Below are 17,289 nucleotides of genomic sequence, written 5' to 3'. Positions count from 1 at the left end.
AGGTGAACTCTTAGCCCTTTTTCCCTACCTATCAGCTTACATGGGCTGAAAGCCAGACAGTCATAATTCCTATTACTCCTGTGAAGTTCTGCTTCAGACTACAGTGCAACAGACTTCTCTGCATACCCAAATATTGAGCAGAGTGGCGGAGGAGCAGTGAGCCTGACACAGAGCACAGTGAGAGTTTCTGCGTATGACAAAAGCTCCAGCAAACACTCCCTTACGGTGAGAAGGAAAAAAAGCAAGACTTTATACTCTTATTTTTACACCACTTGCTCGTTAACAATATGCGTTGCTGCCTTCTGAAGGGGACACTTGCTTTTTGGAACTTGGAGTCTCTGGAGTCTGCAACACTTGCTCAAAAGAAAGCTGCTAGGAGTTTTCCTCTCCCTGGGAATCCTTATACATCAAGCCTTTCTACAGAGGAGTCATTGCTTTGGATGGTGGTCTAGAACTCTACATGCCTAAATGACTCAGAGCCCATTGTGCTAGCAAAGGCAGGGTCAGCAGCTTGCAGCAGGAAGACATAACTTGATCTCTGAGGCTCCTCAAAGCTCCCTATAGAAACTCTTAGACTTAGCCTGATGCTTGCAGGGCTTTACTGCTGCTTTGGTGGGAGGCAGAGGAAACCCACAAGAGAGGTGGCTGCATTGGAGAAACCAGAGAGCTAGAAATTCAAAACTCCAGTGATTCCTCAATTCTTGAGAGAGAAAGCAAAGGCAGAAACTGAAAGGAAGTCACCATTGCATTAAAAAAAAGTAAAAAATACAATTATACAACAAAGTGGTGAGGAGAAACTGAACCACTAACTTGTTCCACGGCCAGAGGCAGAAATTCTAGTGGCTTGAGTTGAAGGATAGGGCTTAGCACTGGAACCTCCAGCAACAACACTGGACCACCTTCAAATTCCACAGGTGAGAGGCATTACCCATTTGTGATGAATGGAGAGAGAAGCTATATGAGAGAATATCCCACATCTGCCAATTGCAGGGATTTTACACCTTCCTCTGAAATATCTGGTACTGGCTACGGTCAGACAGGATACTGGACCAGCTGGATCTCAGATCTGATCCAGTATAAGGTCTACCAACTCTTGTGATATTCTTACAAGTAACATGCTTTTGGCTGAGTCTGGAGCCAGTCTCACTATGATGCAAAAAGTGCCAGCCCTCTAGGAAATTTCACTCCTGACTGGGAGGAAAACACTCTGACTGGCTGCCATCTTCCACTTCCCCACCCTCCAATCAGAGCTGCTGCAGGAGTTAGCCCTATCTCTCTTTCCCCTTCCCTCAGGTGCCAGGGGAATCGAATTTTGGAGGAGTAGAGGAGAGGGAGCAGCTGAGGCCATTGTCACAGGAGAGGGGGTGGGGAGAAAAGAGAAGAAACATCCTGGCAGCTCAGGATGGGTCTGCTCCCTCTTCCCCTTGCCCCTCCTGTGAACTCTGGGTCAGTCTACTCCCTAATATTCCACCATCCTCTCACCTTCCTGGCTGCAACACCAGGCCTAGTAAGTGGGGAATAAGGGGGTAGGAAGGCCCTGTAGAGACAAACACACCCCAGGCTTGAGAGAGGGCACTGAAAAACCCAAGACTACAGAAGAAATCAAGGTAAGATCAGGGAGCAGAACTGATGTGGGGAATGAAGGGCAGAATTAATTGCTCAACTGCAGGGAATGGGCAGATGTGAGGGTGGGAGATTTAATAAATTAGAATGTTGTGGTTTGGAGGAGAAGCTGGAACTCCGCACCCTCAGGCAACAGGAGCTAAAAATCACTGTCATTCATTAATTTGGGAGAGTTGTCAACACTAAATGTCATACACCTACAGTAAGGTTGGGCAAGGGGAATTCAAAAAATCGAAGACTAAAACACACAATATTTATTTTTAAATGTCATGATTTTGGAAGATGGGGGTTGACATGATTTTTTTTAATTTTGGAGATGGCAATACTGCAGTATGTCAATTCATATGTGGAGGTAAACCTATGAAAATACTTGTTTTGGTGGTCAAATCTGACCTTATAAGGCTTTGTTATACTGTCTTCCAAAAGTATTACTTGAAAAGCAGGAATACTAAAAGATAAGAACAAAGATAGGAACAAAGAGGTCTGGTGAATGGACACTCAAAATCAGAAAACCAATTTACACATAAAACAATAAACTGTCTGACTTATAAAGGGTAAATAAGTCTACATCTTGCTTCTATAAATAAATTTAAAATTATCCCAACTTTAAGTTAACTCATCATTAGTTACAATATATCAGAGGACCCAAAATTGTATTTGAACTTTCATATAACAAAAGTCTATGGGCTACAAGACTGTTAATTGTAGAACATATTACAAAGTCAAAATGGAAATGAACATCAAAATAATTTTCTAACTATAATCTTGTCCTCTTCCTGTCAGTGGGGGATTGGTCCTTACACTATATCAGTGGTTCCCAAACTTGTTCCACCACTTGTGCAGGGAAAGCCCCTGGCGGGCTGGGCAGGGGCAGCTCCAGGCCCCAGCATGCCAAGCGCGTGCTTGGGGTGCAAGCTGCGGGGGGGGCTCTGCTGGCACCTCGAGGGCAGCAGGAAGGCTGCCCTCAGCGGCTTGCCTGCCGAGGGTCCGCTGGTTCCGCGGCTTCGGCGGACCTCCTGCAGGCACGCCTGTGGGAGGTCTGCCAAAGCCGCGGGACCAGCGGACCGTCCGCAAGCAAGCCGCGGAAGGCAGCCTGCCTGCCATGCTTGGGGTGGCAAAATTCCTAGAGCTGCCCCTGGGGCTGGGTCAGAATGGCCAGGGCTTTCCCTGCACAAGCTGCGGAACAAGTTTGGGAACCACTGCACTATATGTTGCACAATTTCAAAATTGTCAAAAAAAGGAAATACAATAGTTTACCCCAAGAATCTCTGATGTTCTTTTTAGTTCTTCTTTATTCACGTGTATTTTATGGGTTTCCATCACTGTAAATACAAGTATATAACTGAGAAAAAAATACAATTTTGAAAAAACCTTAGAGGCATCAATACTATATTGAAACTATAATATTGAAAGATAGTGTTGTATAATGGACTAAGCACCACCTTGGGAACCAGGAATTCCTAGGTTCTACTCCCATTTTTGCCACTGACTTTCAATGTAACCCTGAGTAAGTCACAAGGGACAAATTTTTTAAACTTGGGTGCAAAGTTCAGAATTAGGCACCTATGTCCATATTTAAGTACCTAGAAAAATGGCTTGATTTTCAGAGGTACGCTTTTCTAGGTACCTAAATATGGATTTGAATGCCTATCTTTAGGCACCCAAGTTTGACAGTTTTAGTCTTAAGCTCTGTTTCTCCATCTGTAAAATGAGGAAAACAGCATTAGAGAAGTGTTGTGAGGATGATATGATGATTATATAGCACTTTAAATGTGCAACATTCTATTTAACTATTAAGCATTATGAATCATACTAGAAAATGCTGTCTGGAAAAATTGTTGAACAACCTTATTTTTCACTCATTGTCTCACCTGCCAAAATTTTTATCAAGGGAAGCTCCAAAGTGCAAAAGAGTTTCCACAAGCCTTGAACCTGTAAGGCAGAACACAATCTTTTCAATATAAACTTATTTTAATTATGAAATTGGGCCAGAGTGTGATATTGTTATTCACCGTGAGTACTATGTGACTCCACAAGTAGTACTATTAAATAAATGGAACCACATGTGGAGTGAAGTACTACTCTATGTGATCAGCAGAATTACAATCTGGCGCATAAACATGTAGTCTTGCTGGGAGAGGTACAATAATGCTAATGATGAGCACATGTGCCTCATTCTTCTAACTGATATATAAAGAGAAATATTCATTGTAATGTAAATTCATATTCATGCTGAGACATTTATATGCACAGATAATAGCACAGAGAGTACACTTACAAAGTTTGTGGATGATACCAGACTGGGAGGAGTTGCAAATGCTTTGGAGGATAGTATTAAAATTCAAAATGATCTGACAAACTGGAGAAATGGTGTGAAAGTATATAGGCTGAAATTCAATAAGGACAAATGCAAAGTACTCCACTTAGGAAGGACCAATCAATCAGTTGCACACATGCAAAATAGGAAATGACTGCCTAGGATGGAGTACTGCAGAAAGGGATCCAGGGATCATAGTGGATTACAAGCTAAATATGAGTCAACAGTGTAACATTATTGGGGGAAAAAAAGGAAATATCATTTTGGGATGTATTACCAGGAGTGTTGTAAGCAAGACACACAAAGTAATTTTTCCACTCTACTCCACACTGATTAGGCCTCAACTGGAGTAGTGTGTCCAGTTCTGGGTGCCACAAAATGGAGAAAGTCCAGAGAAGAGCAACACAATTACTAAAGGTCTAGAAAACAGTAACTTTGAGGGAAGATTGAAAAAACTGGGTTTGTTTAGTGTGGAGAAGAGAAGACAGAGAAGGGATATGATAATAGTTTTCAAGTATATAATAGGTTACAAGGAGGAGTGATAAAAGACAGTTAATTTTTAGTAACTGTTGTTCTTCGAGATGTGTTGCGTATGTACATTCCATTGTAGGTGAGTATGTTTGTCACATGCACTGATGCCAGAAGTTTTTCCCTCAGTTGTATCCATCGGGGACCAGCTCTGGCACCCTCTGGAGTGATGCATGTATGCATCAATATAAGGGGCGCTGCCGCCTCCCCCTCCCTCAGTTCTTTCTTGCCAGAGACTCCGACAGTGGGGAAGGAGAGTGGGTCATGGAATGGACATGAGCGACACACTTGAAGAACAATGGTTATAAAAAGGTAACTGTCTTTTCTTCTTTGAGTGTTTACTCATGTCCATTCCATTATAAGTGATTCCCAAGCAGTACCATCAGAAGTGGGTAGGAGTTCATGGATGTGTTGATTATAACACAGCTCTGCTGAAGCCAGCATAATCTCTGGCCTGCTGAGTGATGGCGTAATGCATCGAGAATGTACTGAAGACCACATGATGTCCCTGCATATATCCTGGATAGAGACATGCACCAGGAAGGCAGCCAAAGACGCCTATACCCTAGTCAAATGGGTCTTCACTATCAGTGGAGGCACAGCTGGAGCCAACTCGTAACAAGTATGGATGCAGGTGGTGATCCAATTTGAAATTCTCTGAGAGGACACCAGAAGGCCCTTCATCCTGTCAGTTATCACGATAAAAAGCTGGGTCAATCTGCGAAGGGGTAGAATGCCAGGACATGCTTGACATCCACAGTGTGCAGCCACCTCTCCCCTCTTTGGTTGAATGAGGCTTCAGACAGAGCACTGGGAGGAAGATATCCTGGTTGACATGGAAGTGAGACACTACCTTAAGCAGAAAAGCTGGACGGGGCCGCAGCTGGACCTTGTCTTTGTAAAATACAGCGTACGGGGGCTTCGAAGTGAGGGTTTTAATCTTGGAGACACACCTCGCTGAGGTAATTGCTACAAAGAATGCAACCTTCCACAACAAGTGGGAAAGGGAACAAGAAGCCATGGACTCAAAGGGTGGACCTGTGTGCCTGGAGAGGACAAGGTTGAGGTCCTATTGGGGAACCTAGTCCCAGATCAGTAGAAAGAGCCTTTCAAGACCCTTCAGGAACCTGATCAACATCTCATGCGAGAATACTGACTTACACTGGATGCGAGGATGGAAGGCTGATATGGCTATCTGGAGCAACTTAATCGAAGAGAAGGCGAGGCCCTGGTACTTTATTTAGAACAGGTAATCCAGGACAGACTGCAGAGATGACTGGGTCAGGGAGATGTTGCACTCCAACACCTAGCAGGAGAAACGCTTCCACTTTTCCAGATAAGTCACTCTAGTGGAGGGCTTTCTGCTTTCCAAGAGAACCTGCTGTACCTGACTAAAGCAGGCCTGTTCTTCTGGATTCAGCCACACAGCATCCAAGCTCTGAGGTGGAGAGAGGCAAGGTTTGGATACTGACCGTGATCCCACGAGAGTAGGTCCGGGGGGCTGGGAAGTGACCACGGGGCTGCCATTGCCAGATCCATGAGCGTGCTGAACCAATGCTGGCAAGGCCATACCAGGGCGGTGTCAGCAGCCCACTCCACACTGAGGTCACGTTGCTAGGAGCACTGTCAATCTGGTCAGGTCTGAGGCCGGTGCAAGGGCTGACTTCAAAAGTAGTGTTCGGAGATGAATGTCCCGCTCCTTTTTGATCCGCAGAAGAAGCTGTTGCAGATGTGACACTTGTCGCTAATGTGGGTTTCCCCTAAACACTTCAGACAGCTTCTATGGTGATCACTGACTGGCATGGGCTTCTTGCAGCAGTCACTGGGGTATTCCTGTCCCTAGGCTAAGTCACATTTGGGACTAAGAAACTATCACTAACTCTACACTAAGGGCACTATAAAACTATCAAAGTTTTTAAAAACTATGTACAAAAAGTTTACAACTAGGCACAGTTGAGAGGAGTAAGCTTGCCAAGGCAAGGAGACATTCCAGCACCATCACTGGCAGTAAGAAGGGACTGAAGGAGGGGGAGCCAGTGGCGTCCCTCATACCGGTGCATACATGTGCCATTCCAGATGGCGCCTGAGCCAGTCCCCTATGGATACCACTGAGGGAAAAACTTCCAGTATTGGTGCATGTGGCAAGCACACACACCTACAATGCAATGGACACGAACAAGCACTTGAAGAAGAAAAATTGCCAGTGGTCCTCCAGCCCCATTCTCACAATGCAGTGAAACCTTTTCTGCTTAACCTTTACCTATGTCTATAAAAGGTCCCTGTTGTCCTGCTGTCACCACTAGTATCAAGTTGTGCTGACCACTTGAGAATGATTTTTCACTGCACTCCTTTGATCAGTGCAGTACTCTGCCAAGCATGCAGCAGTCTTGATCCATGTATGGTCAGAGAATACCATCCTCCACAACTTCTCCTGTACCAGGAAATGTTACAGAGGCTGGAGCAGTGGGTATTCTCTGCACTCCAGCTCAAAGCTAGGAACACATGAAGCACCTGAGGCTCCTGTACCAGAGAGCAAAGACTTCAACATTCATTCCAGATGGCATCGTCATAAGTGCATTTTCTATGATGAACTGGATGGGGTGCTCCCCAGGGCTCACAGTCCAGAGCCTGAAGTGGGTCAACCCCCTTCTCAATCCTGCCAACCTCGTCACCTGACAGGATGCTCACAAGGGCCAGGGCAAGGCAAGGAGGCAGCAAGGGACCATGGACCATGGACCATTCTTATGTTCTTTAATGCTGTTGAGGTGCCCTGTCACAATTGTTTATAAAGAGTCAATAGTTACAGAAATGAAAGGCTAATTACACAGTTAGAAGGAACAAAACATAAGAACGGCCATACTGAGTCAGACCAATGGTCCATCAAACCCAGTATCCTGTCTTCTGAAAGTGGCTGGTGCCAGATGCTTCAGAGGAAATAAACAGGGCAATTTATCAAATCTTCCATCCCGTCATCCAGTCCCAGCTTCTGGCAGCCATAGGTTTAGGGATACCCAGAGCATGGGGTTGCATCTCTGACCATCTTGGACAATAGACATTGATGGACCTATCCTCCACAAAGGTACATTCACACCCAAATATGTGCCTATGGTTGCTTCTGTGCAACTCCAGCAGCTGCATAGGATGTGATATTGTCCCTCAAACATGCAGAAGTCACCCACTGCATCCCACTTTTCCAGGATGCATGCACATCAGGTATCCCAGATTTCTCTTATCCTCAAAGAACCAGGACCACCGTGAAAGCAGGTGGGATCTAGCTGTCTAAATGCTTTACAAACAAGTCCTGTCTTGTGCCCACACTGTATGGAAGTACCCGTCTTTACCCTCACATATATTGTGAAGGGCACAGCAGGCCACAATTATGAGAACAGTGTTGACCACACTGGCATCCAGACTGGTGTGTAAGCATCACTGAGCTTTCAGCCACCCAGACTTGAACTTCACGACCATTCGTTATCTATGCAATTTGTACTTGAATTCCCTTTTTCCTGGGTAATTGATGTCAGGGGTACAGTTTCATAAGCCAAGCTAAGAGTGGGTCTGCAGGGTCTTCCAAAATAACTGTTGGCAAAAACCCACTGTAGAGTGAGGCTTCGTTTCTAGGGAATGAAGTCTCTTCCCCTGTCCCGAAGTACAATCCCAATCTCCTCAGCACCCTGGTGTCATGAATCTTCCCTGTGTTTCCAACAGTGGTCACAAACAATGTGGTCCACTAAGCCCTGAAGAATGATTGAGTAGTAATCTTTTTGATTCACATATTCACATATTGGGATATGGGTGCCATCAATGGCCCTTGCAGAGTTCGGAAATCCTATTCCCTGAAATCCAGCTATAATGTCCAGTACTTGGATTATGGCAACCACTGATGGGTAGATGACAGCACTAATTGTCTCACAAATCTGTACAACCATGACCCTGACAGTAGACTTCCCAAACCCATACTGGTTTGCAACTGACTAGAAACCATCAGGTGTTTCCACGTTCCACAAGGCAAAAGCAATATAATTCTGCACTGGTATGGCTTGCCAAAATCAAGTGCTCTGGCACTGGAGGGTTGGAGCAAGCTCTCTCACATCTCCCTCAAGGTCTGCTTCCTCGTTTGGAAGTTCTGAACCCACTGGCTCCTAATCCCAGGTTTCCAAAACCATGTGATCCTACCTGGCCCAATAGCGGCCATCTACTCATGGGCATACCATGGCAATAGCAGCAGACATCATATCTGTTCCATGGGACCATAGTGGATTGTCAGTCACCTGCTTGGTCAGCTAACTTTGGCTTGTCAAAAAGTTCTAGCACAACTCAATCCAGTATCTCTCACTGATTGCCTACTGCACTGGAGAAAAATTTGTCCACAAGACAGAGCAGGAGCAGAACCACATCATCATTCACTTTCTCCACATCTTATACCCTGTTTGGCAGAAGCGAGAGGTGAACAGGAACTGCCATCAGCAAATATATGAAGGCAATGGACAGCACCAATACCAAATAGCAAGGCAGTTCCTAGAGCTTCTCCTTTGATGCACAGAAACCTGGGATATACCCCTGAAATGGTAGTGCTACCATCACATACCAAACAGCAGCAGCGTGGATGGTGGTATACACATGTACAGCATATGTGGACACTCAGTACAGGTATGGGGTACACGTAGAAGCGTACCTGAGTATACATGCAAGTATAGACACAGACATAATCTAAATCTCCCTTGCTGCAGATTAAGCCTATTACTTCTTGTCCTGTGCTTAACAGACATGGAGAACAATTGATCACTATCCTTTTAAAAAACAATGAGGAGTCCTTGTGGCACTTTAGAGACTAACAAATTTATTTGGGCATAAGCTTTCATGGGCTAAAACCCACTTCATCAGATACATGGAGTGGCACATACAGTAGGGTGGTATAAATACACAGCATGTGAAAAGATGGGAGTTGTCTTACCAAGTGAGGGATCTTTTTCAAAGCAGCCCTCAATATAATTGAAGACTGCCATCAAGTTACCCCCACCCTCAGTCTTCTTTTCTCAAGACTAAACGTACACTGTTTTTAAAATCTTTACTCATAGGTTAGGTTTTCTAAACTTATTATTTTTGTAGCTGTCCTCTGGACTCTCTTCAAATCGTCCTCATGTTTAAGTGTGGCATCTAAAATTGGACAATACTCCAGCTGAGGCTTCACCAGCACAACGTAGAGCAGAACAATCTCATGTCTTCCACATGACACTCATGTTAGTATACCCAGTATATTTGTCAGCTCCACACTGCTGATTCATATTCAATTTGTGATGGACTACAACCTCCAGATCCTTTTAGCAGTACTACTGACTAGTCACTTATTTCCCATTTTGTATTTGGGCATTTGTTTTTTCCTTCCTACTTTACACTTGTCTTTACTGAATTTCATCTTGTGAAATTAGGCCATGGAACTCATTGCCACAAGCCCTAGAACTCCAAAAGATTTAAAGAAAGTTTTGACATTTGTGTGGGTAACTAGAATATTCAGTTATAATAATAAAGACTAACAAAGAATCTTGGAAGGGATATAAAACCTCATGCCTCTGGGCTTAAACCAATTTCTAACAACTATTAGAGGTTAGGTCAAAGTTTTCACAGGGCACACATTATCCTACATCTGCGTAACACTAGTGTTTTTTGCATCTTACTCTTATGCATTATGTGCTTGACACTGTCAGAGATAGGATACTGAACTAAATATAAAATGTGTCTGTTCTAGTATGGCAATTCCTACATTCCTAAGTATAAGAGAGAGGGCTGCTGGAAGGCCATTTTCTGTGAGACCTTTCTTTTGGAATTTTTCTCTTTGGTCTAAAATAGTCTGTCTTGAAAATCAACAAACACATATACTGCAAGGGTCATCTTTTTTGAGGAGAGAAAGCTTGCTTAAGGAGGTTACATTTAAGGTGTGTGTGATAATTCTTTTCATTTTATTTGGCTATATGGTTTATTTACTTATTTCCCTTTGATTTATATTGACTGTGCAAGTACTTAAATGTTAGTGGCACTGAAGAATGAAATAGTTGCATCTTGTGGTCTTATAAATTAAACAAATAAAATCATCATCTTGAGAACACTTTTGGCATAATCTTCTGATGCCAACCACAGGCCATTACAGGGGCCTCAGGCATTGGTGCACCTCAGTCCCTCCTATTCTCTGCCTATGGCACACAATAGTTTAGACTCCTGATAATTTGGACTAATTTCAGTTGTTGGGCTTGGAGTGTGCTGGTGGCTGGATGGTGCTGATGGCCTGTGATATACAGGAGGTCAGACTATATGATCTGGTGATCCTTTCTGGCTTTAAATTCTATGATTATGTCTACACAGCAGCTGGGAGCATTCCTCCCAGCATAGATGGAGAGACTCACCCTAGCCAGAGAACTGAAAATAGCAGTGAGGATGTTATGGCACTAGCAGCAGATTGGACTAGCCACCTGGGCTAAGATAGCTAGCCTGAGTCACCACCCATGCCGCAACATCCTCACTGCTATTTTAAGCGCACTATCTCAGACAGAACTAGTGTGAGTCTGTTTAACCAGGTGGAAGGCAACTGCAGTGTAGATACACACTATGATTTGGAAACAGCCTTCATTAGCTCTCACTACTTCAGTATCTGTGGGAACCCCATTTAGCACACATGATCCTAAATCAAGGGAGCGCCTCTGTTACTGAAAACAGCACCTCAGATGCATTCAGTGTCTAATAATATTTAACATATGAAGCCTTCTTGTCTTTTTCCATATATAGACTCTGACTTTACTTTTAATTGAAGGTAAATCACAAATTTTTTTTCATTCACCATATCACTATGTAGGTACAATTTTTTGTTATGATATTTTGCTACAAAAAACTTACCTGTAATTCACCAGCCAGGCCCATCATTATACTGTAAAGTATCTTCAAGTTTAGAACCAAGTTCTGATGCTGATTTAAAAAAAAATCAAGAATACTCAATTACTAATATAAAACTGTTAAGATTATAACTTCAATACTAAGCGACTAACCAACATGAAAGCATTTTTCCCTTGTGCATCTACTGAGGCTAACTCTTACATATCTAATAATATTCTTGGGCCACTGATAATCACATTTCAAGAGTTCCTGGGGAAGTAATGATCTGGAACATTTTACATACTGCACCTGGGAACACAATCTGAGCATGAAGATTGAAGAGCTGTATTTACTTTTAAGAGATAATATTGTAACATTGTGCTTTTGATACTAGAGTTAAAGTTCTTGTAGTAAAGTGATCATGACAGGGTTAACTGGGTTGGCCAGAGTATTATGGGATGGAGCTGTGCTCCTCCCCCATGCCTTACTTCCTGTTTTAGTCCATGGGACTGTTCTCCCCACTCTGTTGCGAAGCAGTTAGATATGCAGCAAGTCCCCAGCCTGCAGTCCTGCAAGTAGATTTATCTTTGTCGCACTAAGCAGTCCCTTTAAAAAAGTTCTACCATCATGTCTACAAAATGGAAAGTTTCTTACCTGATCTCTTCCATTCTGCTAGCAATGTCTGCCACAATTCTGTGACTTTGGGCTGTTCCCCTCCTCTCTGAAAAAATGAAGGCAGTTCAGAGTTGCAGCATAGGTCATGCTGGCTATGCTCCCTTCTCCAGCTGCACGCCAGAAGAGTCATTCCAAAGCTGTGTAGAAACTCTTACAATATGATTAGTAACAATAGTGCCAGTCAGTGAACTACGTACAGTAGGCTACTGGCCCACAAATTGTAGAAAAAAATAAATGTTGTCCTTTGGCTACTGGAATCATATCAGGGATGGTAGAATTGTGGGAGACACTGCTAGCAGAAAGGAGATGATCAGGTCTTTTTATGTCTTTTTCCATACATTTCATTCTGTAGCCCAGCATCTCAATTATATGATGCTTGGGAAGGAATGAGCAATGAATTATAGGAAAGAAAGGACAAAAAAAAAATCCAGACTGAAATAAAGAACTCTCTGAAAGTACATGGCAAGTTATTTTTGTATAACCACAAGCAGCACCTTCATTCCAAAAGAGGCCTCTGCAGAGGATAGAAAATCCATCTTACTAGGTTTGATAAAGCTGTTGACAGAAGACCAGGTTGGTGCCCTTCAGATTTCCTCAGCTGAGGCATACATTCTTTCTGCCCATCATATTGCTACAGGGGTCTTCAAAAATAGGTGAACTTGAATGTATGTCTCCATTACGCATAACTTCATCCATCTGGCCAGTGATAGGTAGAATGCCAAAAGGCTTTAGTGCTTTGGGTGAAAGGATACAAACAAGGAGCTTGATCTTCTCATCAATTAATTCCACTTGAGGTAGCTCTTAAGTGCTCTACATAAATTCAGAATATGCTACAGATTTTCTGTAGGACACTGGGGTTTTGAACAGAATAATGGGAGGATCTCTTCCTGTGTGGTATGGAAAGAGAAATCTCACCTTTGGTAAGAAAGATTCTGGTGTCCTTGGAACCAACTTGTCATCATGGAACACAATGTGTTCCTGTATGGAAAGAGCTGCCAACTCAGACTTGTCATGCTAACATAATAGTGACCAAGAAGCATTTTTTGATATATAGAAAACAATGGCATAAATGTTGTTGATGGTTCAAATGGATGGGTGCTTAGGGCTTTTAGAGCCAGTGGTAAATCCCACTTAGGAAAAACTGACCTGACTGCAGGTTTAGACAGTCTGACAGCTCTGAGAAATCATGAGACTTGCAAATTTTCAGTTAAGGACTCACTATGGTGCTGACTCACTATGATGCTGGGCTGTAGTCCCTTGTCTGTACTGTCCTGAAGAAAATCCAGAATAGCTGGAATTCCAGGGTCCTTGGGATTTCTGTTTGCTTGACTCCAGGAGTTTAACCACGACCATATGGAGGAGTAGGCCTTCAATGCTAAAGTCTGTCTGGAGGCCAGCAGAGTGCAGACCATCTTGGAGGATAAAATGACTGCTTGTGCTTCCCTCTCAATAGCCATGCAATCATATTGATTTCAATTACTACTCAGAATACGAAGTGTACAGTGTTCATTTTATATTATTATTACTACAAATATTTGCACTGTAAAGATAAAATAGTATTTTTCAATTTACCTCATACAAGTACTGTAGTGCAATCTCTATCTTACAAGTGCAACTTACAAATGTAAAATCTTTTTTACATAACTGCACTCAAAAATTAAGCAACGTTAAACTTTAGAACCTAGAAGTCCACTCAATCCTACTTCCTGTTCAGCCAATTGCTAAAACAAACAAGTTTGTTTACATTTATGGGAGATAATGCTGCCCGCTTCTTATATACAATGTCACCTGAAAGTGAGAAGAGGCCTTCACGTGGCACTGTTGTAGCCCGCGTTGCAATATTTATGTACCAGATATGCTAAGCATTCATATGCCCCTTCATGCTTCAGCCACCATTCCAGAGGACATGCTTTCATGCTGATGACGGGTTTTGCTCAATAACAATCAAAAGCAGTGCAGACTGATGCACTTTCATTTTAATCATCTGAGTCAGAGGCCACCAACAGAAGGTGGTTTTTCTGTTTTGGTGGTTTGGGTTCTGTAGTTTTAGCATTTGGCTAGCCTCCCCGAGTACAAATCCACCTGGAACCAGTGGGTACATACTCAAGAAGGCTAGCCTATGCAGCCACTCAACATTGCCCATGCTACTGTATCTACACTACTTTTTTTAGCACATTAGCTTGAGCAGAGCTAGTGTGAGTATGTCTGCGTGAGCTGGGAATCACACCCCTAGCTCCAAGTGTAGAGACAGCCTTAGTGTCTTTCATCTCTTCTACAGCATCACCCATTTTTTTTTAAGTAAACAGATCTTTCCTCCTTAAAATGAAGATCTTATTCTGTGAACAAGCCCTCACAGACAGACAAGAAGTTTTTAACCATGAAAAGTAGTTCTATATGGGGTAACTATTGTCACCTCATCCCTTGCAGAAGTGTCCAATATTTTTAATTAGGTGATCTATACAAATTTCCATTAAAACCAATGGCACTGATCATCAGATTATGTAGTAGAGCTTTACATTTTGAGAGACTGTGTGGGTAGGCTTGGTTGAAGAGGAGAAAATTACTTGCCATTCTGGCATGGAATTTATGAAAACTCTTCTCAGTTAATCTAGTTGGATGTAAAATGTTTCCCCTCTGTTAACTGCTTGACTAGACTAAAGTTAAGGTTAAATAAATTTAGGTAGGGTAGGATAAAATTAACGATCTATTATCACTTCCTACTCCTAACTACCAAAATAAGAGAGCTGTGGGAAATGCAACAAGATGTGCCGGTACTTATCTCATTTACCCTTTTTAATTTCTTATTTCCTTCCCTTGCTTGGCTGTACTCTGTATTTTCTCTCTCAATATTTTTCACTAAAATTTTAACATTTTTCTTCTTTTTGTGGAAAGAGGAGAATCCCTTGCTCATTTTTCCTTCTCCTTCCTGGGAGTATTTTCTATTTTCAATTACCTCTCCTCTTTTTACATTTTCATTTTCTTATACTCCGCCTTCTTTCTTAAATGATATTTTCATTCTGTATATCCCATTCTCATGCCCAGTGTTCTTGCCATATTATTTTCTTCCTTACTGTTAACTCACCATATTCCCTCAACTTCTTATTGCCCTTCTTCTCCCTGAATATTCTCTCATCTACTTGCTGTGTTCTTCTGTCTTTTACTAACCTGCCCACTTTTTCCTCCTATGACACACTACTGGATTATTTCATTCCTCCCTTTGCTTACACTATACCTCTTCATTCCCTTCTCTGTGTGAAATGCAGCAGTGGTTCACATGGAATGATGTAGTACAGAAGCAGTCACAAGCAAGGGAGGGGATTGGCACAGAAGACAAAGAAGAGTAAGTAACATAGTAGCCAGAACGTGGAAACCCTCAGAAGGCAACAAGACAGCTACACAATAAATGGGAGGAAATAGTGGAAAATTGCCATTCTGACTAAGCATGCATGCACCTTGCAGGACAAGAATATATTTTTTAAAAATGAGTACTTTAGGATACCTAATAAGAACTTCAAGACATGTCTATTACTACACATTCAATTTGAATGGTCCACTAATTTCAGTGAAGAATTTCTACAGCATCAGTCAATAAAGTTCCTAAGATAAGCTAGATGTTTTGGAATATTTTAAAGCATTCTTACAGGGTATACAAGAGACAAGACAGTTTTAATGATATCAAAAGTAACACTTCATTTAGACTACTGGACACAGATTGAGATCTGAATAGTTCTCCTTGACTCTCTAAACTCCCAGAATAATTAACACAACTTGTGAAGCTTAGTGTCTCCAAACTATCTCAAATTTTTGATGAGACTACACTGTTGTGGCCCAAAATATGAACCCCAAACCCTTGGCTACATAACAATGTTCATGAAACAGTTTTACCAGCAGAATCATGATTTCTGTGGATCATTTCTATTGCAGCAGGGCTAACAATTAAGAATTCTGTTTTTTAAAAAAAGCTTCATTAAAGAGACAAAACATTTCTATTTTTCTTCTTTCATATTGCTGGTGAAGAGCAGCAACTACAATTTCACCTGAAGTTGATCGAGCCAAAATGGCTACATCAGGAGTAGCAGAATTTATTGCAGTAATGCCTCCTTCATATTTGGAAATTGGGTAGTAGGTAGTGATATATTCGATGCTCTGTCGTGGGGAACCACACTCGCACACCACGGAGTCCTTGATTTTCCATTTGTGCACTAGACATCCGCATCTACCATAGCTGGTTCAAATTTGGTTCAGAGTTGACCAAGATGACCATGGAAGGTCAAACCCATGACCCTTCTGTGTGGGATCTGGCACACGGTGCTTATTTTTTAAGTCTTGTTTAGCCCAATCTGCTTTCCAAGCCTCCTTCTGATCACAGCCTGATCGCATGATGCTAAACAAATGTTCCCAGAAAGGCTTGTGGGATTTATCACGTTGCACGGGAGGGGCAGGGGGGCATTGTAAAGGTCTTGGTAATAAGACGACATCTGTTTCCTGGATTCTCTGAGCTTTGCGGAATGTTGCAGCAGTTCAGCATATCGGCTGGGGAGCGATGCTAGACAGGACAGGTAGCCATGCTGTTGGAGTCAACTTAAGAGTTCCCGTGATGCACCGCATCACTGTATTTAGCTGTGTATCCACAAGTTGTGTGTGGCTGCAACTGCTCCATACCGGTGCACAATATTCAGTTACTGAATATACAAGTGCTATTGCAGATGTTTGCAACACTGATGCTGATGCACCCCAGGTTGTACCTGCTAGTTTCCGGATTATGTTGGCTCTCATTTTTATCTTTGCAGCTACCTTGGATTGTAATGGCAAGATCATCTACATATCCAAATTTTCATGATTTGGTTGGAGGTATGTCACTTATGTATATATTAAAAAGGGTTAGTGTATGTAGAGAGCCATGTGGCAGTTCGTTGTCTGTATTACAGGGTGAGCTGGTCTTATTACCCCAGGTACACCCACAGGCATCTGTTACTCAGCATGGTCCAAAGCGGGTGAAGTGTTTGGTAGCAAGGTATAATTTTAGCAAGTTTCAGCCTCAGGCCCTTAATCTATACAGTATCATACGCAGATGACAAGTCAACAAATACTGCACTAGTCTTTAAGGGCTTTTTTTTTATAGTCAGCCTCAATGTGAGTTGTGAGTGCCAGAATTTGGTCACAACAACTAAGTTTTGACCGGAAGCCTGCCTGTTTGACAGGGATAATTGGCTCAGTAAAAGGGCGTATTCTTTTGAGAATGATACATTCAAGAAGTTTATAAGTCGTACATAAGAGAGAAATTG

At 42.5% G+C, this 17,289-nt stretch overlaps 1 protein-coding gene across 1 annotated transcript in view; it reads right to left on the bottom strand.

Moving 5' to 3' along the window:
• Nucleotides 1-17,289, bottom strand: part of POLN (DNA polymerase nu) — a 180,488-nt gene that overhangs the window by 102,834 nt on the left and 60,365 nt on the right. Inside the window, exons 11-13 of the mRNA XM_050945516.1 lie at nt 11,354-11,422; nt 3,495-3,555; nt 2,881-2,945 (exon numbers count right to left, since the gene is read on the bottom strand). Of these exons, the coding sequence (XP_050801473.1) occupies nt 2,881-2,945; nt 3,495-3,555; nt 11,354-11,422 (195 nt within the window). The remainder of the gene's footprint in view (nt 1-2,880; nt 2,946-3,494; nt 3,556-11,353; nt 11,423-17,289) is intronic.

Source organism: Gopherus flavomarginatus, chromosome 3 (genome assembly GCF_025201925.1).
Source record: "Gopherus flavomarginatus isolate rGopFla2 chromosome 3, rGopFla2.mat.asm, whole genome shotgun sequence".
NCBI lineage: Eukaryota > Metazoa > Chordata > Testudines > Testudinidae > Gopherus > Gopherus flavomarginatus.
Note: the sequence above shows the minus strand (reverse complement) of the source record. Positions and strands in the feature narration are given on the sequence as shown.